At 38.4% G+C, this 17434-nt stretch overlaps 2 protein-coding genes and 2 long non-coding RNA genes across 5 annotated transcripts; 1 reads left to right on the top strand and 3 right to left on the bottom strand.

Moving 5' to 3' along the window:
• Positions 1–1188: 1188 nt before the first annotated feature.
• On the bottom strand, positions 1189–11568 carry slc31a1 (solute carrier family 31 member 1). Of its 2 annotated transcripts, XM_037751814.1 has the most exons (7): positions 11296–11568; positions 8564–8608; positions 5083–5204; positions 4848–4920; positions 4225–4393; positions 3945–4025; positions 1189–3144 (listed from the first exon to the last, which is right to left on the bottom strand). In XM_037751814.1, exons 3-7 carry the CDS (start codon positions 5200–5202, stop codon positions 2943–2945), a joined length of 645 nt encoding a protein of 214 aa, XP_037607742.1. In that variant the 5' UTR covers positions 5203–5204; positions 8564–8608; positions 11296–11568; the 3' UTR covers positions 1189–2942. The 2 variants fall into 2 exon arrangements, with proteins under 2 accessions (XP_037607742.1, XP_037607743.1); XM_037751815.1 differs by lacking the exon at positions 3945–4025 and having other exon boundaries at positions 2943–3144; positions 11296–11546.
• A 1518-nt stretch (positions 11569–13086) lies between these two features.
• Positions 13087–17022, bottom strand: atp6v1g1 (ATPase H+ transporting V1 subunit G1). The gene is made up of 3 exons (XM_037751824.1): positions 16819–17022; positions 14802–14902; positions 13087–13928 (listed from the first exon to the last, which is right to left on the bottom strand). The coding sequence occupies exons 1-3, from the start codon at positions 16898–16900 to the stop codon at positions 13755–13757; spliced, it is 357 nt and encodes a 118-aa protein (XP_037607752.1). The 5' UTR covers positions 16901–17022; the 3' UTR covers positions 13087–13754.
• Positions 15384–16074, bottom strand: LOC119477720. Its single transcript, XR_005204292.1, has 2 exons — positions 16000–16074; positions 15384–15800 (listed from the first exon to the last, which is right to left on the bottom strand). It is a non-coding gene; the product is annotated as an uncharacterized LOC119477720 (long non-coding RNA).
• LOC119477721 lies at positions 15640–17045 on the top strand. The gene is made up of 2 exons (XR_005204293.1): positions 15640–15767; positions 15837–17045. It is a non-coding gene; the product is annotated as an uncharacterized LOC119477721 (long non-coding RNA).
• The last annotated feature ends 389 nt before the right edge of the window (positions 17046–17434 follow it).

Consider the following 17434-nt stretch of genomic DNA (forward strand, 5'->3'; position numbering starts at 1 on the left):
TTGTGCTTTTAGCTGACGTGTGTCTCCTCACCGTGTTGAGTGATGCTCCTTCATGTCTATGTAGAGCGAGCACAAGCGCCAGAAGTTATAATATAATAACAAAAATAAAAGACGGGGTAGAAAATAATTCAAGGAACAAAAAAGAAATGCATAAATAAATAAATAATAATAAGACAGCACTCCTCCATAGTAGCTCTATGGGTTATCATCATATACAGTATGTTCAGTTCTTCATCAGCTCTGAGGAGACACTTTGCATGTTGTCCTTTCATTAGTCTTAAAGCATTGAGATGATTGTCCACGAGGTCCCTTTTGAAAACAGAAAATAGGGGTTTCATTTTCCTCCATTTGGATACATGGATGAAAACATTTGCCAGCAGTATCAGATTGTTCAATATCAAGTCACTCTTAATATCCTTCATGTTGATATCAAACACAATATTTTCTCTTGTGAGAGGAGCAAGTAGTTGGATTTTGGTTGACAGCGAGTCCTGCAGTACTCAGATCCCTTACTACGGTTAAAGTAGTAATACCACAGTGTAAAAATACTCGCGTTACAAGTAAAAGACCTGCATTTAAAAACATTAAAAATAAATGTAGCCATTAATTAATTGATCAAATGTGACATAAATTGATATTTCTGTTTTAATTTGCTTCTTTATTTATTTATTTATCTTTATATTAATTCCCTTATTATTTACTCTTCCGTTTAATTTTCCCTTTTATTTATATATTTATCTTTATTACAATTTTAAAGTTATTTATTTATTTTTGCATTTATTTAATCATTTTTTTATTTATTTATTTATTTATTTTTAAATATATTTATTTCTGCACAACTTTCGCTGTGCATTTCACCTCTTTATTTCCCCAAATTTATTTATTTCTGTATTATTTTCGTTTTTATTTCTTTATGCAAATGAGGGGGGCTGTCACTCAACGTGTGTCATGTGGTAAATATAATTAATATTCTTTTTGCTATTTTAAATGACATTTATTTATTTATCGAGTCATTTATTTATTTTTGATTTTGGCAGGTTCCGTCCTCCGTATCAGGGCCTACGTAGATCTGCTACAGTGAATTATAAGCTCTGTTGTTAAAATGTTTCAACCAACTGTATTATTTTTTTAATTATTAATATTTCTACTGTCTGAGGTTCACTTGCTCCGTACAGACGAGACGACGAGTTTCTTCATAACCTTTATTCTGTGTTTTTTCAATAATTCCAGCATTTGTGACAATTAAAACATTTATTCAGACACTTTAATATTCTGATGAACGGTTTCCTTCACAAACAGTTTTAATCAGAAAGCCTCGACTTCATGTTCAACAACATCAACAGATTCACACTGAGAGATTCAACCCGAGCTGCAGCCTCCATTACAGTCTGACAGGACATGGACAAAAGTCTGTGGACATCTAATAACACTGCATGGAGACACCTGATCACAGCGAACTACGTGGACAAAAGTATGTTGACAATTTGTATCTAAAATCCAGTAACTGCAATCTGTCCCCGCAACCTGATTGGTCCAGTTAGTAAACTCCTCCCACCTCTCAGTGTAAATTGATAAAATAAAATCACAATAAATCACAATGACATCTATGGAGGTCAATTTCAGCCAGAAAGAAAAGATAATTAAAGTTAGGAACCAGTCAAAATGTTGACTTCAGGGGTATTTTTGTCTTTTATTTTTGGTCTTTCCTAACAAATCATCGTTTGTCCCTGGAGGACACCGACCTCCACTGACAACACATTTCTTCTCAGACTCAAAAAACTACAAAAGTAAGGAGACAATAGTTTTCAAGTTGTACTAAAGTGAAACCAGCAGAGCTTCCACGTTAACAGACACGTTAATGTTGAACAGCAGCACCTAAAGATCAAACACTGGCCTCATGTCAGTAGTACGTACGTACGGACGTTTGTCAACCACGTTAAGGCAACAGGTGTCGGGTTTAAGGCCGACGGTGGCCGAGAAAAACATGTAAAAAAACACAAAATGGGTTTTAAAAAAAAGTATTATTTTAGTAAATTTCATTCATGAAATTTCGTTTGATTCAAGAAGCGGCTCAAAGTTACATGATGTTTTTATTTTAAAAAGAAAACTGAGAAAAAGTTTTGTTTTATACTTAAAAAAACAAAACAAAGAATGTTTTGTAAAATGTCTGAGCTCTGATTGGCCGGCTCGCGGACCAATAGGAGTTCTCCAAAAGAAGATAATCTGAACAAATTTATTTTGAAATTCTTGAAAATAATTTTCAAGATATATCCTTATTTTGAAAATGTAATTCTTAAAATAGAATTTGGCTGATCAATTCTGCTCAATGTTTACTGGAGATGATGTTTTTATTGAACTGCAAGAAAAAATAAAATGTTATTTTTAATAATTTCATTTAAATGAAAACATCTAAATGAAAACGTTTGTAAAACATCTATTCGCTAATAAATTATATTCAAAATAAATGTTAAAGTACAGTTTTATGATTGAGGGCTAACTTCTAACAAGCTGCTAACAATGCTAACTAAAACATAAGTGTAATGTAAGCTATGGATGCTAACATGTTGGCTCGTAGGAGCTAGCAGTAACCTTCCAGTTGTCATGGCACCAAAGAGGAAGGGTGACGGGATTTGGCCAATCAGAACCTTCTGAGGTGATCCGAGCTGTGATTGGCCGGCTCGCCCACCAGCAGGAGTTCACAAAAACATTTTATTAATCACTAACTACAGACGTTAGTGTGCGTGTTAACCTACAACAAGATGTTACCGTGGTTACCGGGTAACGTTTGTAATATAGTGTCTCGTTTTCTGTGCTAACGTTCTGGGGTTTGTAGTTCCAGGTTGGCTAGCGTGCTAACATAGGGCAAAAGTGTTTGTTAGCGTTTTAGCGATTGTGATAAGCAGAAACCAAACCTCCCGATCGGATGCTAACTAGCACGCTAGCTAATGGCAGTGCTCGGTGATGTCGACGACCACGGCTTTCCGCCAGCTGAACAGGAAGTAGCCCATGCCGGCGCCGGCTGCCACGGCGATGCAGAGGTAGGCGTTGTAGGTCATGAAGACGAGCATCAGGAAGTAGCTGACGACCACCTGGACGATGTGCAACAGCGTCTGCAGGAAGTGGGCGGGGCTTAGCATCCGCTGCCTGAGGACGAGATGAGGGGTTAGCATTACTGCTAGCGTTAGCATTTCAGATAATGATGTTAGTGTTTTTAGCATTAGCACTACCGCTCATCATAAAGAGTAGCAGCATGGCACCATTAACACTATCAGTGTTAGCATTAGCACTACCGCTCATCATAAAGAGTAGCAGCATGGCACCATTAACACTATCAGTGTTAGCATTAGCTTTCTTTGTTGTTGGTGTTAGCATAGCAACATGTTTTACGAGCTTTAATAACTCATAAACCTTCATAAAGCCATTCCTCCATCTTCGACATGTGATGTAGCTCTACACCGCCGTTAGCTTCAGCATATCATCTCTCATGTTAGCATCACTGCTAATGTAGCATGTTTAAACTCAGAAAGATGAAATGCACGTAGCAGAGTTAGTGTTAGCGTTTCTGTCCACATACAGGAGGTTTCATATCTGGGTTCAAACACATTTGTGTTACAGTTCATGTTAGCATTAGCCTCAGTGTTAGCTTCAGTGTTAGCATGTTTAGCGCCCAAAAGACAGATCCGTTCACCCGGCCTCCACACGCTTTGAGAAAACTGAAACGTTCCTCTGAAGGGATGGAGATGATTCTTAATGTCAAGGACTTCCTGTGGTGGAAGTATTGAGATGCTCCAATCAGAATCTGTATCAACCATCTGTTCTGGTCTGATCAGAGCACCTCAAACAGCAGGTAAAGGACCAGAACCAGAACCAGACCCAGACCCAGAACCAGACCCAGAACCAGACCCAGAACCAGGACCAGGACCAGACCAGATCTCTACAGTTACCTGATAGAGAGGCTTGAGAGGCGGGACTTTAGTCCAACAGGAAGCTCCGCCCCCTCCAAACACTGACTGTCAATCATTGAGCTGACGGTGAACAAGACGTTTACATCACATGACTGTGATTTCAGAAACCGTTACATGTCAGCAACAAGCGTCCTTGGGTTTCTTGAAAGGCGCTATATAAATCCAAGTTATTATTATTATTATTATTATTATTATTATGATGTCATCACTTCCTGTTGTGTATGTATTGTTATTGTTAGCATTAGCATTAGCCACCTACCCGACAGTCTTGTGCGTCTCCATCAGCACCGTCCCATCAGCCCCCGGGAGCGGCATGGAGTTGTAGCGGACGTTGACCTGACTGCGACGCAGCAGCGTCTCACGACCCATCTTTAACCCCTCGTACAGGACGGCCAATAGGAAGACACCGATACACGCCCCGACCATCTCTGATTGGACGAGGGGGGAGGGGTTAATGTGGACACACGGCGAGAGGGAACGAATGAACGGGACACTCAAATATCTAAACAAGAAAAATCATGAAAATATAAATATAATAAATATATATACAAGGATAAAAATGTAAATATGTAAAAAAAAAATACTTGAAATAAAACCTATGAAAATATAAATATATATATAAATATATATAAATATATATACAAGGATAAAAATGTAAATATGTAAAAAAAAATACTTGAAATAAAACCTATGAAAATATAAATATATATATAAATATATATAAATATATATACAAGGATAAAAATGTAAATATGTAAAAATACTTGAAATAAAACCTATAAAAATATAAATATATATATGAATATATATACAAGGATAAAATGTAAATATGTAAAAAAAATACTTGATATAAAACCTATAAAAATATAAATATATTAGTACCTCCAGGTGAGTTGATGAGCAGACCGGTGAACAGCAGCTCCACGTTGTTGTAGCCAAAGTAAAAGGTCATCACCTAGGCAACGGCAACGACAACGTTAGCATGTTAGCCCCTCAGTTAGCATTCTAACATCACATGTAGATTGTCTTTATCACATCATGTAGGAGTTAACCACCACGATGCTACTGTCATAGTAACATGACGTAGCATGTAGCAGTGATAAACCCCGCCCCTCACCATTCCCCCGTGTCCTCCGACGTTCCCATCAGTCCCTCCTCCTCCTCCCCCGTGGTCGTGTCCGGTGGTGGCCGGGGCCATGGTGTGATGGTTGTGGTGATCCATGGAGCTGTGGTCCATGGCTGCAAGAAACAAGTTCATATTCATCCATTTAATCCCTTCAAGTTGTGGAACTTCAGTTCCCATGATGCTTTGGGGGGATGTAAACAAGAAATATAATGCTGCCAATTTTTTGCTGACAAATTTTCTTTAATTTAGCCGGTTTTAGTCAAAGAGTTATTCATCATTCCAATAATAAATCGTACACCAGCAACTTGGTAAAAAAATCTTAGAAATTAAAATTTGTCTACAATGTATATGGTATATAAACATAGAATTGAACTGAATAGATCGGCCCCATTGTCACCGATTCAATACTCATATGTGAATACAGCTCGCCGCCGGGTGACGTTATGAACCCAGACACCACGGCGTTTGGTTTTCTGACATATCTGAGACTTCACCAACATGATCGTGATCGAAGAAGCAACAGAGGTTATTTCTTCCATGGCTGATGGAGGACATGTTGTTGGTATCTATGGAGACGAGCTCCTCGTCCTCTACGGAGCGTCTAGAACACAGATGATACCGGCGATCCGACTGGCGCGAGTAAAGCGAGGCTAAAATTTGCTTCGTTAGTGCGAACGCAGCGTTACACTTCCCATGCACTCTGATGTCCATCCAGAATAAACGTCCATAAATCCAGTGAGACATCAGAGAGAAGACACGCTGCAGTGACATCATTCAGCACGACTACATGTAAACAAGTTTCACGTACAGGAGCTGAACTCTTACCTTAGCGACACCTCTTCACTCAAAGTGATGCCGACTCCACCAGAGAGAGAGACAGACTGAACACCGTAACCGTGGTAACAGCCTGACATCACTGAGCAGACGCCCCGCTGTAATCTGATTGGCTCTCAGGCCCTGAGGCTACAGGAGGCAGAACGGACCAATCAGAGCGCTCCGAAGCGCCGTCTGCCATCGGCCAATTAAATCAGACCAACATTAACGGGAAGGTCAGTCGTCACCGTCGGCAACACTTACTTCCTGTTGTCTGTTTGGACGGGTCAGCATCACTTTGAGTTAAAATATAAACGAGACTCTCTCTCTCTCTTTTTGTCTCTATGTGTTTACAATGTCTCTCGCCCACCCGTTTAAACGCCACTAATTTCTTTAACACACTAACTTGTGATTTTTTAGGTCGTAGCGGCTCAGTTTTAAAGCTAGAGTGAAGATCCTGGTATCATAGTAAACTGTAGAACCTGATGAATCCATCGGTACCAACCAGGTCAGACTAGCTGGTCATGAAGGAGGTTAAATAACGCTCCAAACTTACACTAAATGTTGGAGAGAACAAACTGTCATGTCCATCTTCAAAGGGGTCCCTTGACCTCTGACCTCCAGATCAGTGAATGTAAATGGGTTCTATGGGTACCCACGAGTCTCCCCTTTACAGACATGCCCACTTTATGATCATCACATGCAGTTTGGGGCAAGTCATAGTCAAGTCAGCACACTGACACACTGACAGCTGTTGTTGCCTGTTGGGCTGCAGTTTGCCATGTTATGATTGGAGCATATTGTTTTATGCTAAATGCAGTACCTGTGAGGGTTTCTGGATCAATATCTGTCATTGATCTGTGTTGTTCATTGATTTACAATAATAAATATATACATACATTTACATAAAGCAGCATATTTGTCCACTCCCATGTTGATAAGAGGATTAAATACTGGACTAATCTCCCTTTAAGGTTCATTATGAACAGATACAAACTGTATTTTAGTTGATTGACAGCCCTGTTATAAAAACACATTAATACATGGAAGAAAGTCATTTCTAGTTTTAATGTCATTTAAGGAAACGACAAACAAAATCATGTTCGTCAACAACCGTTGATTGATGATGAAGATGAGACGGTATCAACGTGCAATATCGTTGATGGAGAAAAGACTAAAATGTAGTTTTAAAAACCAACAGGATGAGGCGACTAAATATGATAAAAACTAACTAACTAAGGACATCTGACACAGAACGGAGACTATATCAGGAAACAGCTGACAACATTACCAGTTATATCGCATCAGTTTCATCTTTGGACCTTTGGGAGGCCTCGAGCCTCGGGTTGGGAAACACTGTGATATAAACTAGATAACAACATGACCTCTGGTGTCTCACTCTTCAGTCTTTATGTTTCCTGTGTCTTTATACTGTTAACCCTCTGAGACCCACAAGAGAGACATTTTAGTCTTCTTTAGGGGGTCCAGGGGGTCTTTAGGGGAGATAGCAGGTCAACAGTAGAGGTCACATAGAAGTGGTGAACATCATCTGAATGCTCTAGGTCTCTAGTTTGATCCAACCATCCTCTGAATATTCTAGGTCTCTAGTTTGATCCATCCATCCTCTGAATGCTCTAGGTCTCTAGTCTGATCCATCCATCCTCTGAATGCTCTAGGTCTCTAGTCTGATCCATCCATCCTCTGAATGCTCTAGGTCTCTAGTCTGATCCATCCATCCTCTGAATACTCTAGGTCTCTAGTCTGATCCATCCATCCTCTGAATACTCTAGGTCTCTAGTTTGATCCATCCATCCTCTTTATGCTCTAGGTCTCTAGTCTGATCCATCCATCCTCTTTATGCTCTAGGTCTCTAGTTTGATCCATCCCCCCTCTGAATGCTCTAGGTCTCTAGTTTGATCCATCCATCCTCTGAATGCTCTAGGTCTCTAGTTTGATCCATCCATCCTCTTTATGCTCTAGGTCTCTAGTTTGATCCATCCATCCTCTGAATGCTCTAGGTCTCTAGTTTGATCCATCCCCCCTCTGAATGCTCTAGGTCTCTAGTTTGATCCATCCATCCTCTGAATGCTCTAGGTCTCTAGTCTGATCCATCCATTCTCTGAATGCTCTAGGTCTCTAGTTTGATCCATCCATCCTCTTTATGCTCTAGGTCTCTAGTTTGATCCATCCATCCTCTGAATGCTCTAGGTCTCTAGTCTGATCCATCCATCCTCTGAATGCTCTAGGTCTCTAGTTTGATCCATCCATCCTCTTTATGCTCTAGGTCTCTAGTTTGATCCATCCCCCCTCTGAATGCTCTAGGTCTCTAGTCTGATCCATCCATCCTCTGAATGCTCTAGGTCTCTAGTTTGATCCATCCATCCTCTGAATGCTCTAGGTCTCTAGTTTGATCCATCCATCCTCTGAATGCTCTAGGTCTCTAGTTTGTGGCTGTAAAGTTTCATGAGGCTGTGATTATCCTAGAGGTCACCACAGGTCATTTGATACAGTGAGGTCAATGAAATGGTTACTATGGAGACTAACATCATCACACATTAGAAGCAGTGAAAATATTCTAAATATAGCGTACACTTAAACTGATATTGTCTTTTTTTCTGCTCTAACCCTAAAACAGAGACAGGAAGTAGAATCCTCTTACCTGGAGAGCAGAGAGCGAGGGGCGATCGAGCGCTGAAGAGACTGTCTGAAAGAGAAAGAGAGAAAGAGAGAGAGAGAGTGAGAGGAATGTGTTTAACAGCCAATAAAAACTGATAACAGAACCAACTTCAGCCAATCAGACACTGGAATGATTCTCAGACAGCCAATCAGCTGCCACCCTGTGTCCGCGCTCAGCCAATCAGCAGCGAGGAGGCGTTCTGACAGCCAATGAAACGCTGTGGATTGACAGTAAAGTGATGAGAGCAGCTTCACTGATGACCTCTCACCTGCTGTCACACCTGTTGTCACACCTGTAACGTTCAGACCAGACCAGACCAGTGTACAGGTCACATGATGCTCCTGTCAGGAGGTCAGCAGGTCTCAGGTCAGATTTTATGACCTTAACGGTTCACACAGTTTGAGGACGAACAGAGAAAATAACCAGCAGATAATAATGAAAATAATCAGCAGTTGTTGCTCTGACGAAGTCGTAATGATGGTCGATACACATTTGGAAAATTTAAATAAAATTGTAGATAAATCACATGAACTGTTCTCTAAACATCGTGATTATGATGAAACGCTGATCAGAGACGTGTCGGACTGAAAGGGTTAAACTGTCTCAGGTGTGAACCGTCTCATCAGCCAATCAGAGAGCAGCAGCAGGACTGACCCCGAGTCAGCAACGTGTCTGACCTTTGACCTCCACGGCAGTCAGTCACTTGTTCATCTTTGTCACTGATTGACTCGGAGCTGAACTTCACTCACTGTTCTGTGGTCAGTGTACAGGAAGTGATGTCACGTGTAATTAGACCTCACACTCTCCTCATGGCAGGAATTAGGGGTGTCGCAATATACCGGTATTATATTGATATATATATATATATATGTGAATGTGTATCAACTGTGTATATCTACTGTATATTTACTGTGTATTTACTGTGTATATCTACTGTGTATTTACTGTGTATTTAATGTATATTTACTGTGTATTTACTGTGTATTTACTGTGTATTTAATGTATATTTACTGTGTATTTAATGTGTATTTACTGTATATTTACTGTGTATTTACTGTGTATTTACTGTGTATTTAATGTATATTTACTGTGTATTTAATGTGTATTTACTGTATATCTACTGTGTATTTACTGTGTATTTAATGTATATTTACTGTGTATTTACTGTGTATTTACTGTGTATTTAATGTATATTTACTGTGTATTTAATGTGTATTTACTGTATATTTACTGTGTATTTACTGTGTATTTACTGTGTATATCTACTGTGTATTTACTGTGTATTTAATGTATATTTACTGTGTATTTACTGTGTATTTAATGTGTATTTACTGTGTATTTACTGTGTATTTAATGTATATTTACTGTGTATTTAATGTGTATTTACTGTATATTTACTGTATATTTACTGTGTATTTACTGTGTATTTACTGTATATTTACTGTATATCTACTGTGTATTTACTGTTCCTGTACATTGCCTGGATAACCTGCTGCTGTAACACCATGAAGTCCATCCATCACTGATCTGAGGTCAGACCATCTGTCCTCTCTGTCCTCTCTGTCCTCTCTGTCGTCTCTGTCCTCTCGGTCCTCTCTGTCGTCTCTGTCCTCTCTGTTGTCTCTTCAGTTGTTTGTTTGTTTCGTCTCTCACTGACTTAATTGTTCCTAACCGGTTCTCCCGCTCTGAGATTCCTTTAATCCACAAAGTTATTTAACTAACGACAAAAACAAAGACAGGCTGATTAAAGTGTGATGTATGTATGTGTGTGTGTATATATGTATATATATATATATATATATATATATGTATATATATATATATATATGGATACAGGATGTGTGTGTATGTATTTGACCAGGAATATTTGAAACAAAGCGTTGGAAGGACCCCTGATGTGTCTTTGTGTTCAACTCTCCGGCTTAACTCCTGTGTTTGCTTTATGCATGTCAGTGCCCTGGATGATAGGATGTACTGTCCTAGACCTCTAACAACTTATCATGACTTATGTTTATTTATTTTATTTTATTTATTTATCTATTTATTTATATTTATTGTTGTACAACTATTGTCATGGGTGGGATATATATCGAGTCTATACGAGTTGTATTAACAAAATTCAGAAATAAACTGTTTAAAGACAGAGAGAGAGAGAGAACTTGTTCTCCTCTCCCATGGTGCCAACTGTCGCCATGAAGTGCACGTCACCAGCCTCCAGCTAGAAAACAGCCAACTTTACGCTGCCTTGCTCGTGCATGTGCTCGTGCACGCGGCAGACCTTTAACTCAACACTTGCCCTGTCAGCGCACGAGCTCTCCTGTAGGTCGGTGTGCACAGCATCCACCGATCAACTGTTTGGTAAATTTCCTTTTCGAACCAGATCCCCTTTTAAATCTTCTGAAGTTATTCCCGTGCAGCACATGGAGCCGGCGGCGGAGATGACCAGGAAGCAGGTCACATAAGGTGAGGATTTGTGGTAATAAGGACTCTGCAGGTGATGATAATACAAGCCGAATTTACTACAACACCTGTCGTGTTCTGAACCTGTCACAGGTTCGACCCTCACATCAGCCGGTTCTTGGCTATGAGACAGAGAGCATTAAACTGTAGAGTTTCTCTACGGAGTCTGGTCCGGTAGCAGACTGTGCTGGTCGGCAGCAGCAGAGGTCACTGACAGTTACACTTAATACACTAAAAGATCACTAAGAGCTCACCTGGATGACTTCCGGGACTTCTTCTACTTCTTGTCCTCCGTTTTGGCTCCGAAACACGAAACAAAAAAACTTGCAAAGATATAAAACAGAAGAAGAAAAGAAAGAAGAAGAAAGTCGTTCTTCTCTTCTGACTCTCTGCGACGCGACGCGACCACTTCCGTCTCACTGCGTCATGACGTCATTACGCAGGATACAGGGGGAGGGGCTAAGACAAAGAGGACGGCAGTTTGGACCAATCGGAAGGCGAGTTTTGAGGTGAGGGGCGGGACTTTGATGCAGCCACGTAAGCGGGTTTTATAGTGGAGAGAGTCAGCTGACCAGACCGGAAACACAACAAAGGCACTTTATTATCATTATTATTATTTTTTTATTTTTTTATTTTTTTATTTAAAAATGGCAGTATCCAGAGTAACAGCAGAAAACATTAAAAACATTTCCATACAGAAGAAGCATAACGAAAACATAAACAAAGAGCTATGACAAACATAAAAGGACAACAGAAATGAAAGAAAACAAACATAAAATTAAAAAAAACACACAATAAAAATAAATAAATAAGTAGATAATAATAAAAAAAACCACGCGAGAATATGACAATAATTTCACTTAAAAACATTAAAGATATTGCATACATTCATTGTTTTCATTGCTTTTTTGTTATGTGAGGAAGAAAAAAATATTTTTAATTTTATCATTATTATTAGATAGATAGATAGATAGATAGTAACTTCATTGATCCTGAGGGAAATTCAAGTTTCCAGCATCCCAGTTCCATGGTGCAAAACATGATAGTAAAAAGACAGTAAAAAAGTTAGTAGTGCAAAGTACAAAAAAATATACCAGATATAAAAATACAAGGAGATGAAGAAAACTGTTAAAAGTGAATATAGTGCAGGGTAACAGCTGTGATACACGACTATTAGAAAAGTGAGGGTAACAGCTATAATAATATTAATTATTATTATTAATTAATTTATATATTTATATAATATATATTATTTATATATACTTATATTATTATTAATAATTATTATTACTAATATTGATCATATTTCAAATATTACAACTGTACAGAGCAAACAGATTTAATTTGACCACACTGAAAAATTATATTTTATCACTAATTTATACATGAAACAAAAATAACAAATGTAAAGAAAGCCAAATAAGAAACTTCATCTTGTTTCTGTTTTATATTATAGTTTCTATAAAACTCTGATTGAACTTAAAAAATGTGGAAATACTTCAATATATACATATATGTATGATTCTACATACCTGTACATCCTCATGAATATTACAGTATAATATTCTGTTATTACTTAAATGTTTTATTTATTTTATTTTCATATTACATTGTAACGTATGTGTTGGTAGTGAGTTTTCAGTCTGAGAATGTGCAGAGCTTCAAACAACAAACAGACAGGACTTTGTAGAGCGGTAGCCGGTTCCCTTTGAACCTCATCAAGGACACAAGGTTCCCTTTGAGGTCCTCTGGAACACCTTCAAGGACTTCAACAACTCCCAAAGGAACCCTGGAACACCTTCAAGGACCCGTCAGAACAACTTAAAGGACCTCTAAAACGTTCTCAATGACCTCAGGAACTTCTCCAAGGTACTCCAGGTAAACAGAAGTGCACGTAACCATAGCAACAATACTGATGGTTCACACCGCGTTACCAGTTTCCTCTTCCAGGACCTGAGGGCGGTCAGGTTCAGCACCCTCTGCTGATTTCTACGTGTTGGTTTTAAACATTGAATTTCAGCCAATCACAGAGCTGCAACACAAAGTTTCAGCCAATCAACATTCAGTTTAATATTTTCTGTGTTTTTCATCATCACTTCACAAACATCAACAGGAAGTCATCAGAACAACAACAGGAAGTCACATGGTCAAATACAGGAAACAACCAAAAAAAAAATGTGGAAATGCACAAGAGTTTCACAATAAAAGCCTTTCCACTTTCTCCAGCCAATCCGGTTAGAGAGCACAGATAAGTCGTGACTCCTGATTGGAGGAGAGTTCAACGCTAAACATCCAATCAGCTCGTCAAATCTGATTTCATTTAGATTAATTTATTATTTTATTTGACTTTAAACTGATTTTCTCTTCAAACCTCACAGAGATACAGCGAAGGACGACTTTTATTTTGTTAGATTCAGGAAAGATTTGAAGAAATCTGATATACATATATATATAAATACTTCGTAAACATCAACACAGTAACACAACAGTTATTAACGTCGTCTTTGCTCGGAGCAGGAAAACAGGAAGAGATGAACTTTGCAGTTTCAGATGATTTAGTTTGAGTCACAAAAACTCGACACACTAAACTAAAAAGGTTTTGGCTGTGATTGAAGCTAATGAAGCTAATGTTGCTAACGTCCATGTCTCCTCTGTTTGCCCCGCCCCCTCTGGTAATGTGGCCCCGCCCCCTCTGGTCATGTGGCCCCGCCCCTCATCCTGACACACGGTAGTTGGCGTGAAGCTCAGGCTGGATGTCGCAGACGCGTCGCAGCAGCTCGACCAACACCGCCTCCCGGTTACCGCGGTAACTGGCCTGGATACGACTCATCCGCTCAACCGTGTCGCGGTCCACCTCAACCGCGCTGTTGCCATGGGAACCGAGGGCCTGGGTGGGGGGGGGACAGTTTAATATACAAATGAAGATATTAGAGACGTCAGGAATAACTGGTAAAAATAAAAACAAGATAAAAAATAACAGTAAAATAATGGAAAAATGTAATTAGAAAATACTGACTGATATAAATATATAATAAAAGTATAAATATAAAAAGAAACCAAAAAAACATTAAAAATAAATATTAAATTAAGAGGAAGGAAAATGTTTGGGCAAAAAAGACAAAGCATGTAAAAATAACATGAAGAAATAATAATATTAATAAATATAAATATTAATAAATAACAGACAATAATAATAACATTCAATAAATACATTTGAATGAAAATATTTGAAGAAAGGTGAGGTTAAAAGTTATAATAAATATTAGAGAAAATACTAGATGTCCCTAATTTATATAATTTATTAAAATGAAAAATATCAATATAGATTTTTGTAAAGAAGAAGATATTAAACAAAGAAAACTCAGAGCACAATAAAACATTAAGGACTGAGAATATTATGAACAATAGGGAAACTAAACAATTAAACATTTAATATTGAAAAAATACAATTATTAGAAATGACATTTCTAATAAACTGAGGCTGAATGATGAAGAGAAACAGTAGTAGTAGTAGTAGTATTGTGTAGTATTAGTAGTAGTAGTATTGTGTAGTGTAGTAGTAGTAGTATTGTGTAGTGTACTGTGTAGTGTATTGTGTAGTGTATTGTGTAGTGTACTGTGTAGTGTATTGTGTAGTGTATTGTGTAGTGTACTGTGTAGTGTATTGTGTAGTGTACTGTGTAGTGTACTGTGTAGTGTACTGTGTAGTGTACTGTGTAGTGTACTGTGTAGTGTACTGTGTAGTGTGCTGTGTACGTACAGCAGCCTCTTTGGTCTTGAACTCTTTCTCTCTCTGCAGTCGGTACTGTTCGATCTCAGCCTGGGCTTCTTCTTTAGCCTGCTTCAGACGCCGGTTCTTCCCTGCAGAGACACAGAAATACATTTATATTATATATATTATTATTATTATTATACATTAGACTGGACTGCACTATACCATTATTATTATGTGTGTGTCTGTGACTCTTTATCACATGATGTGGTCACCATATCCCATGATGCTCAGCGGCTGACTCACACACTGAACACATGAAGGAAAACATTTATACAACATTTATTACAACAGATTCAGTTATTAAGAATGCATGAATGGAAACGTGTCTAAACGCGTCTACTGGTTTCTACTGTTTCTACTGTTTCTACTGGTTTCCACTGGTGTCTACTGGTTTCTACTGTTTCCACTGGTTTCTACTGGTTTCTACTCATTTCTCCTGGTTTCCACTGGTGTCTACTGGTTTCTACTCATTTCTCCTGGTTTCTACTGATGTCTACTGGTTTCAATTTTTCTACTGGTTTCTACTCATTTCTCCTGGTTTCTCCTAGTTTCTACTGTTTCTACTGGTTTCTCCTGGTTTCTACTCATTTCTCCTGGTTTCTTTTGTTTCTCCTGGTTTCTATTGTTTCTACTGGCTTCTTTTGTTTCTCCTGGTTTCTATTGTTTCTACTGGTTTCTACTCATTTCTCCTGGTTTCTATTTTCTCCTGGTTTCTCCTGGTTTCTACTGATGTCTACTGGTTTCTATTGTTTCTCCTGGTTTCTACTCATTTCTCCTGGTTTCTTTTGTTTCTACTGGTTTCTATTGTTTCTACTGGTTTCTACTCATTTCTCCTGGTTTCTATTTTCTCCTGGTTTCTCCTAGTTTCTCCTGTTTCTACTGGTTTCTCCTGGTTTCTACTGTTTTCTACTGGTGTCTACTGGTTTCTACTGTTTCCACTGGTGTCTACTGGTTTCTATTGTTTCTCCTGGTTTCTACTGTTTTCTCCTGTTTTCTCCTGTTTTCTTTTGTTTCTCCTAGTTTCTACTGGTTTCTACTGTTTCTACTGTTTCTACTGGTTTCCACTGGTGTCTAATCATTTCTCCTGGTGTCTACTGGTTTCTACTGGTTTCTACTAATTTCTCCTGGTTTCTACTGTTTCTACTGGTTTCTCCTGTTTTCTACTGTTTCTCCTGGTTTCTACTGTTTCTCCTGGTTTCTACTCATTTCTCCTGGTTTCTTTTGTTTCTCCTGGTTTCTATTGTTTCTACTGGTTTCTACTCATTTCTATTTTCTCCTGGTTTCTATTGTTTCTACTGGTTTCTACTCATTTCTATTTTCTCCTGGTTTCTCCTGTTTCTACTGGTTTCTATTGTTTCTCCTGGTTTCTACTGTTTCTCCTGGTTTCTACTGTTTCTCCTGGTTTCTCCTGTTTTCTACTGTTTCTCCTGGTTTCTACTGTTTCTCCTGGTTTCTACTCATTTCTCCTGGTTTCTACTGTTTCTCCTGGTTTCTACTCATTTCTCCTGGTTTCTATTGTTTCTCCTGGTTTCTATTGTTTCTCCTGGTTTCTATTGTTTCTCCTGGTTTCTACTGTTTTCTACTGGTGTCTACTGGTTTCTATTGTTTCTCCTGGTTTCTATTGTTTCTCCTGGTTTCTATTGTTTCTACTGTTTCTATTGTTTCTCCTGGTTTCTATTGTTTCTCCTGGTTTCTATTGTTTCTACTGTTTCTATTGTTTCTCCTGGTTTCTATTGTTTCTACTGTTTCTATTGTTTCTCCTGCTTTCTATTGTTTCTACTGGTTTCTACTGGTTTCTACTGTTTCTACTGTTTCTCCTCATTTGTACTGTTTCTACTGAATATTCTCGTTTAATGTTTTTTCCTGCTGGGTCTCTCCCTCCCTGATTAATCGCAGTCAGGTGTGTATTTATTCCGTTAACAGCTGTGTTACCGTGTTAATGGTCTACCGGACTACCGTTCTACCGGAGCGCTGCTGGCCAACAGGCCGTCTCTCTACTCACGTTTGCGGGCTTCAGCCACCTTCTCGGCGGCTCTCTTCTCGGCCTGCAGCAGCTGCTGGATGCCCTGAGACTGACTCGCCATGTTGGAGCAGAGAGAACAGAGAGAGGAGGAATCACCAGAATGAAGGTCGACGAGGATCAGGCTGCTGCTGCTTCTTCTTCCTCTGTTGATCAGTCAGCTGATGTCACGTCACGCTGCGGACCGATCACGTGATTTCGTCACGAGGTGGGGGGGATCTTCTTCTTCTTTTTTTCAACCAGCGCGTGAGGCGCATGCGCGTTACCGCCAACTTCTGATACTGAGTGGATCAGATATATTATTATATTATATCCATTAATTCTGTTTCTCTGACAAGATCAATTAAAATTACATTAATGTAGCAAAAATATTACAAATAAATGTTCCCTTTAATTAATCTGTGTATTTATTTTTTTTATCTATTTATTATTTTTGCATTTATTTTTAATTAATATATATTAATAATTATTTATTTATTTCTGCACTATTTTAAAATAAATATAAAATAAATACAAAATAAATGCTGTTTGAAAAATTAATAAAAATACATAAAGGGGAAATTAAACAGAATAGTAAATAAACAAGGGAATTAATACA

This window comes from Sebastes umbrosus, chromosome 19, assembly GCF_015220745.1.
Source record: "Sebastes umbrosus isolate fSebUmb1 chromosome 19, fSebUmb1.pri, whole genome shotgun sequence".
NCBI classification, from domain to species: domain Eukaryota; kingdom Metazoa; phylum Chordata; class Actinopteri; order Perciformes; family Sebastidae; genus Sebastes; species Sebastes umbrosus.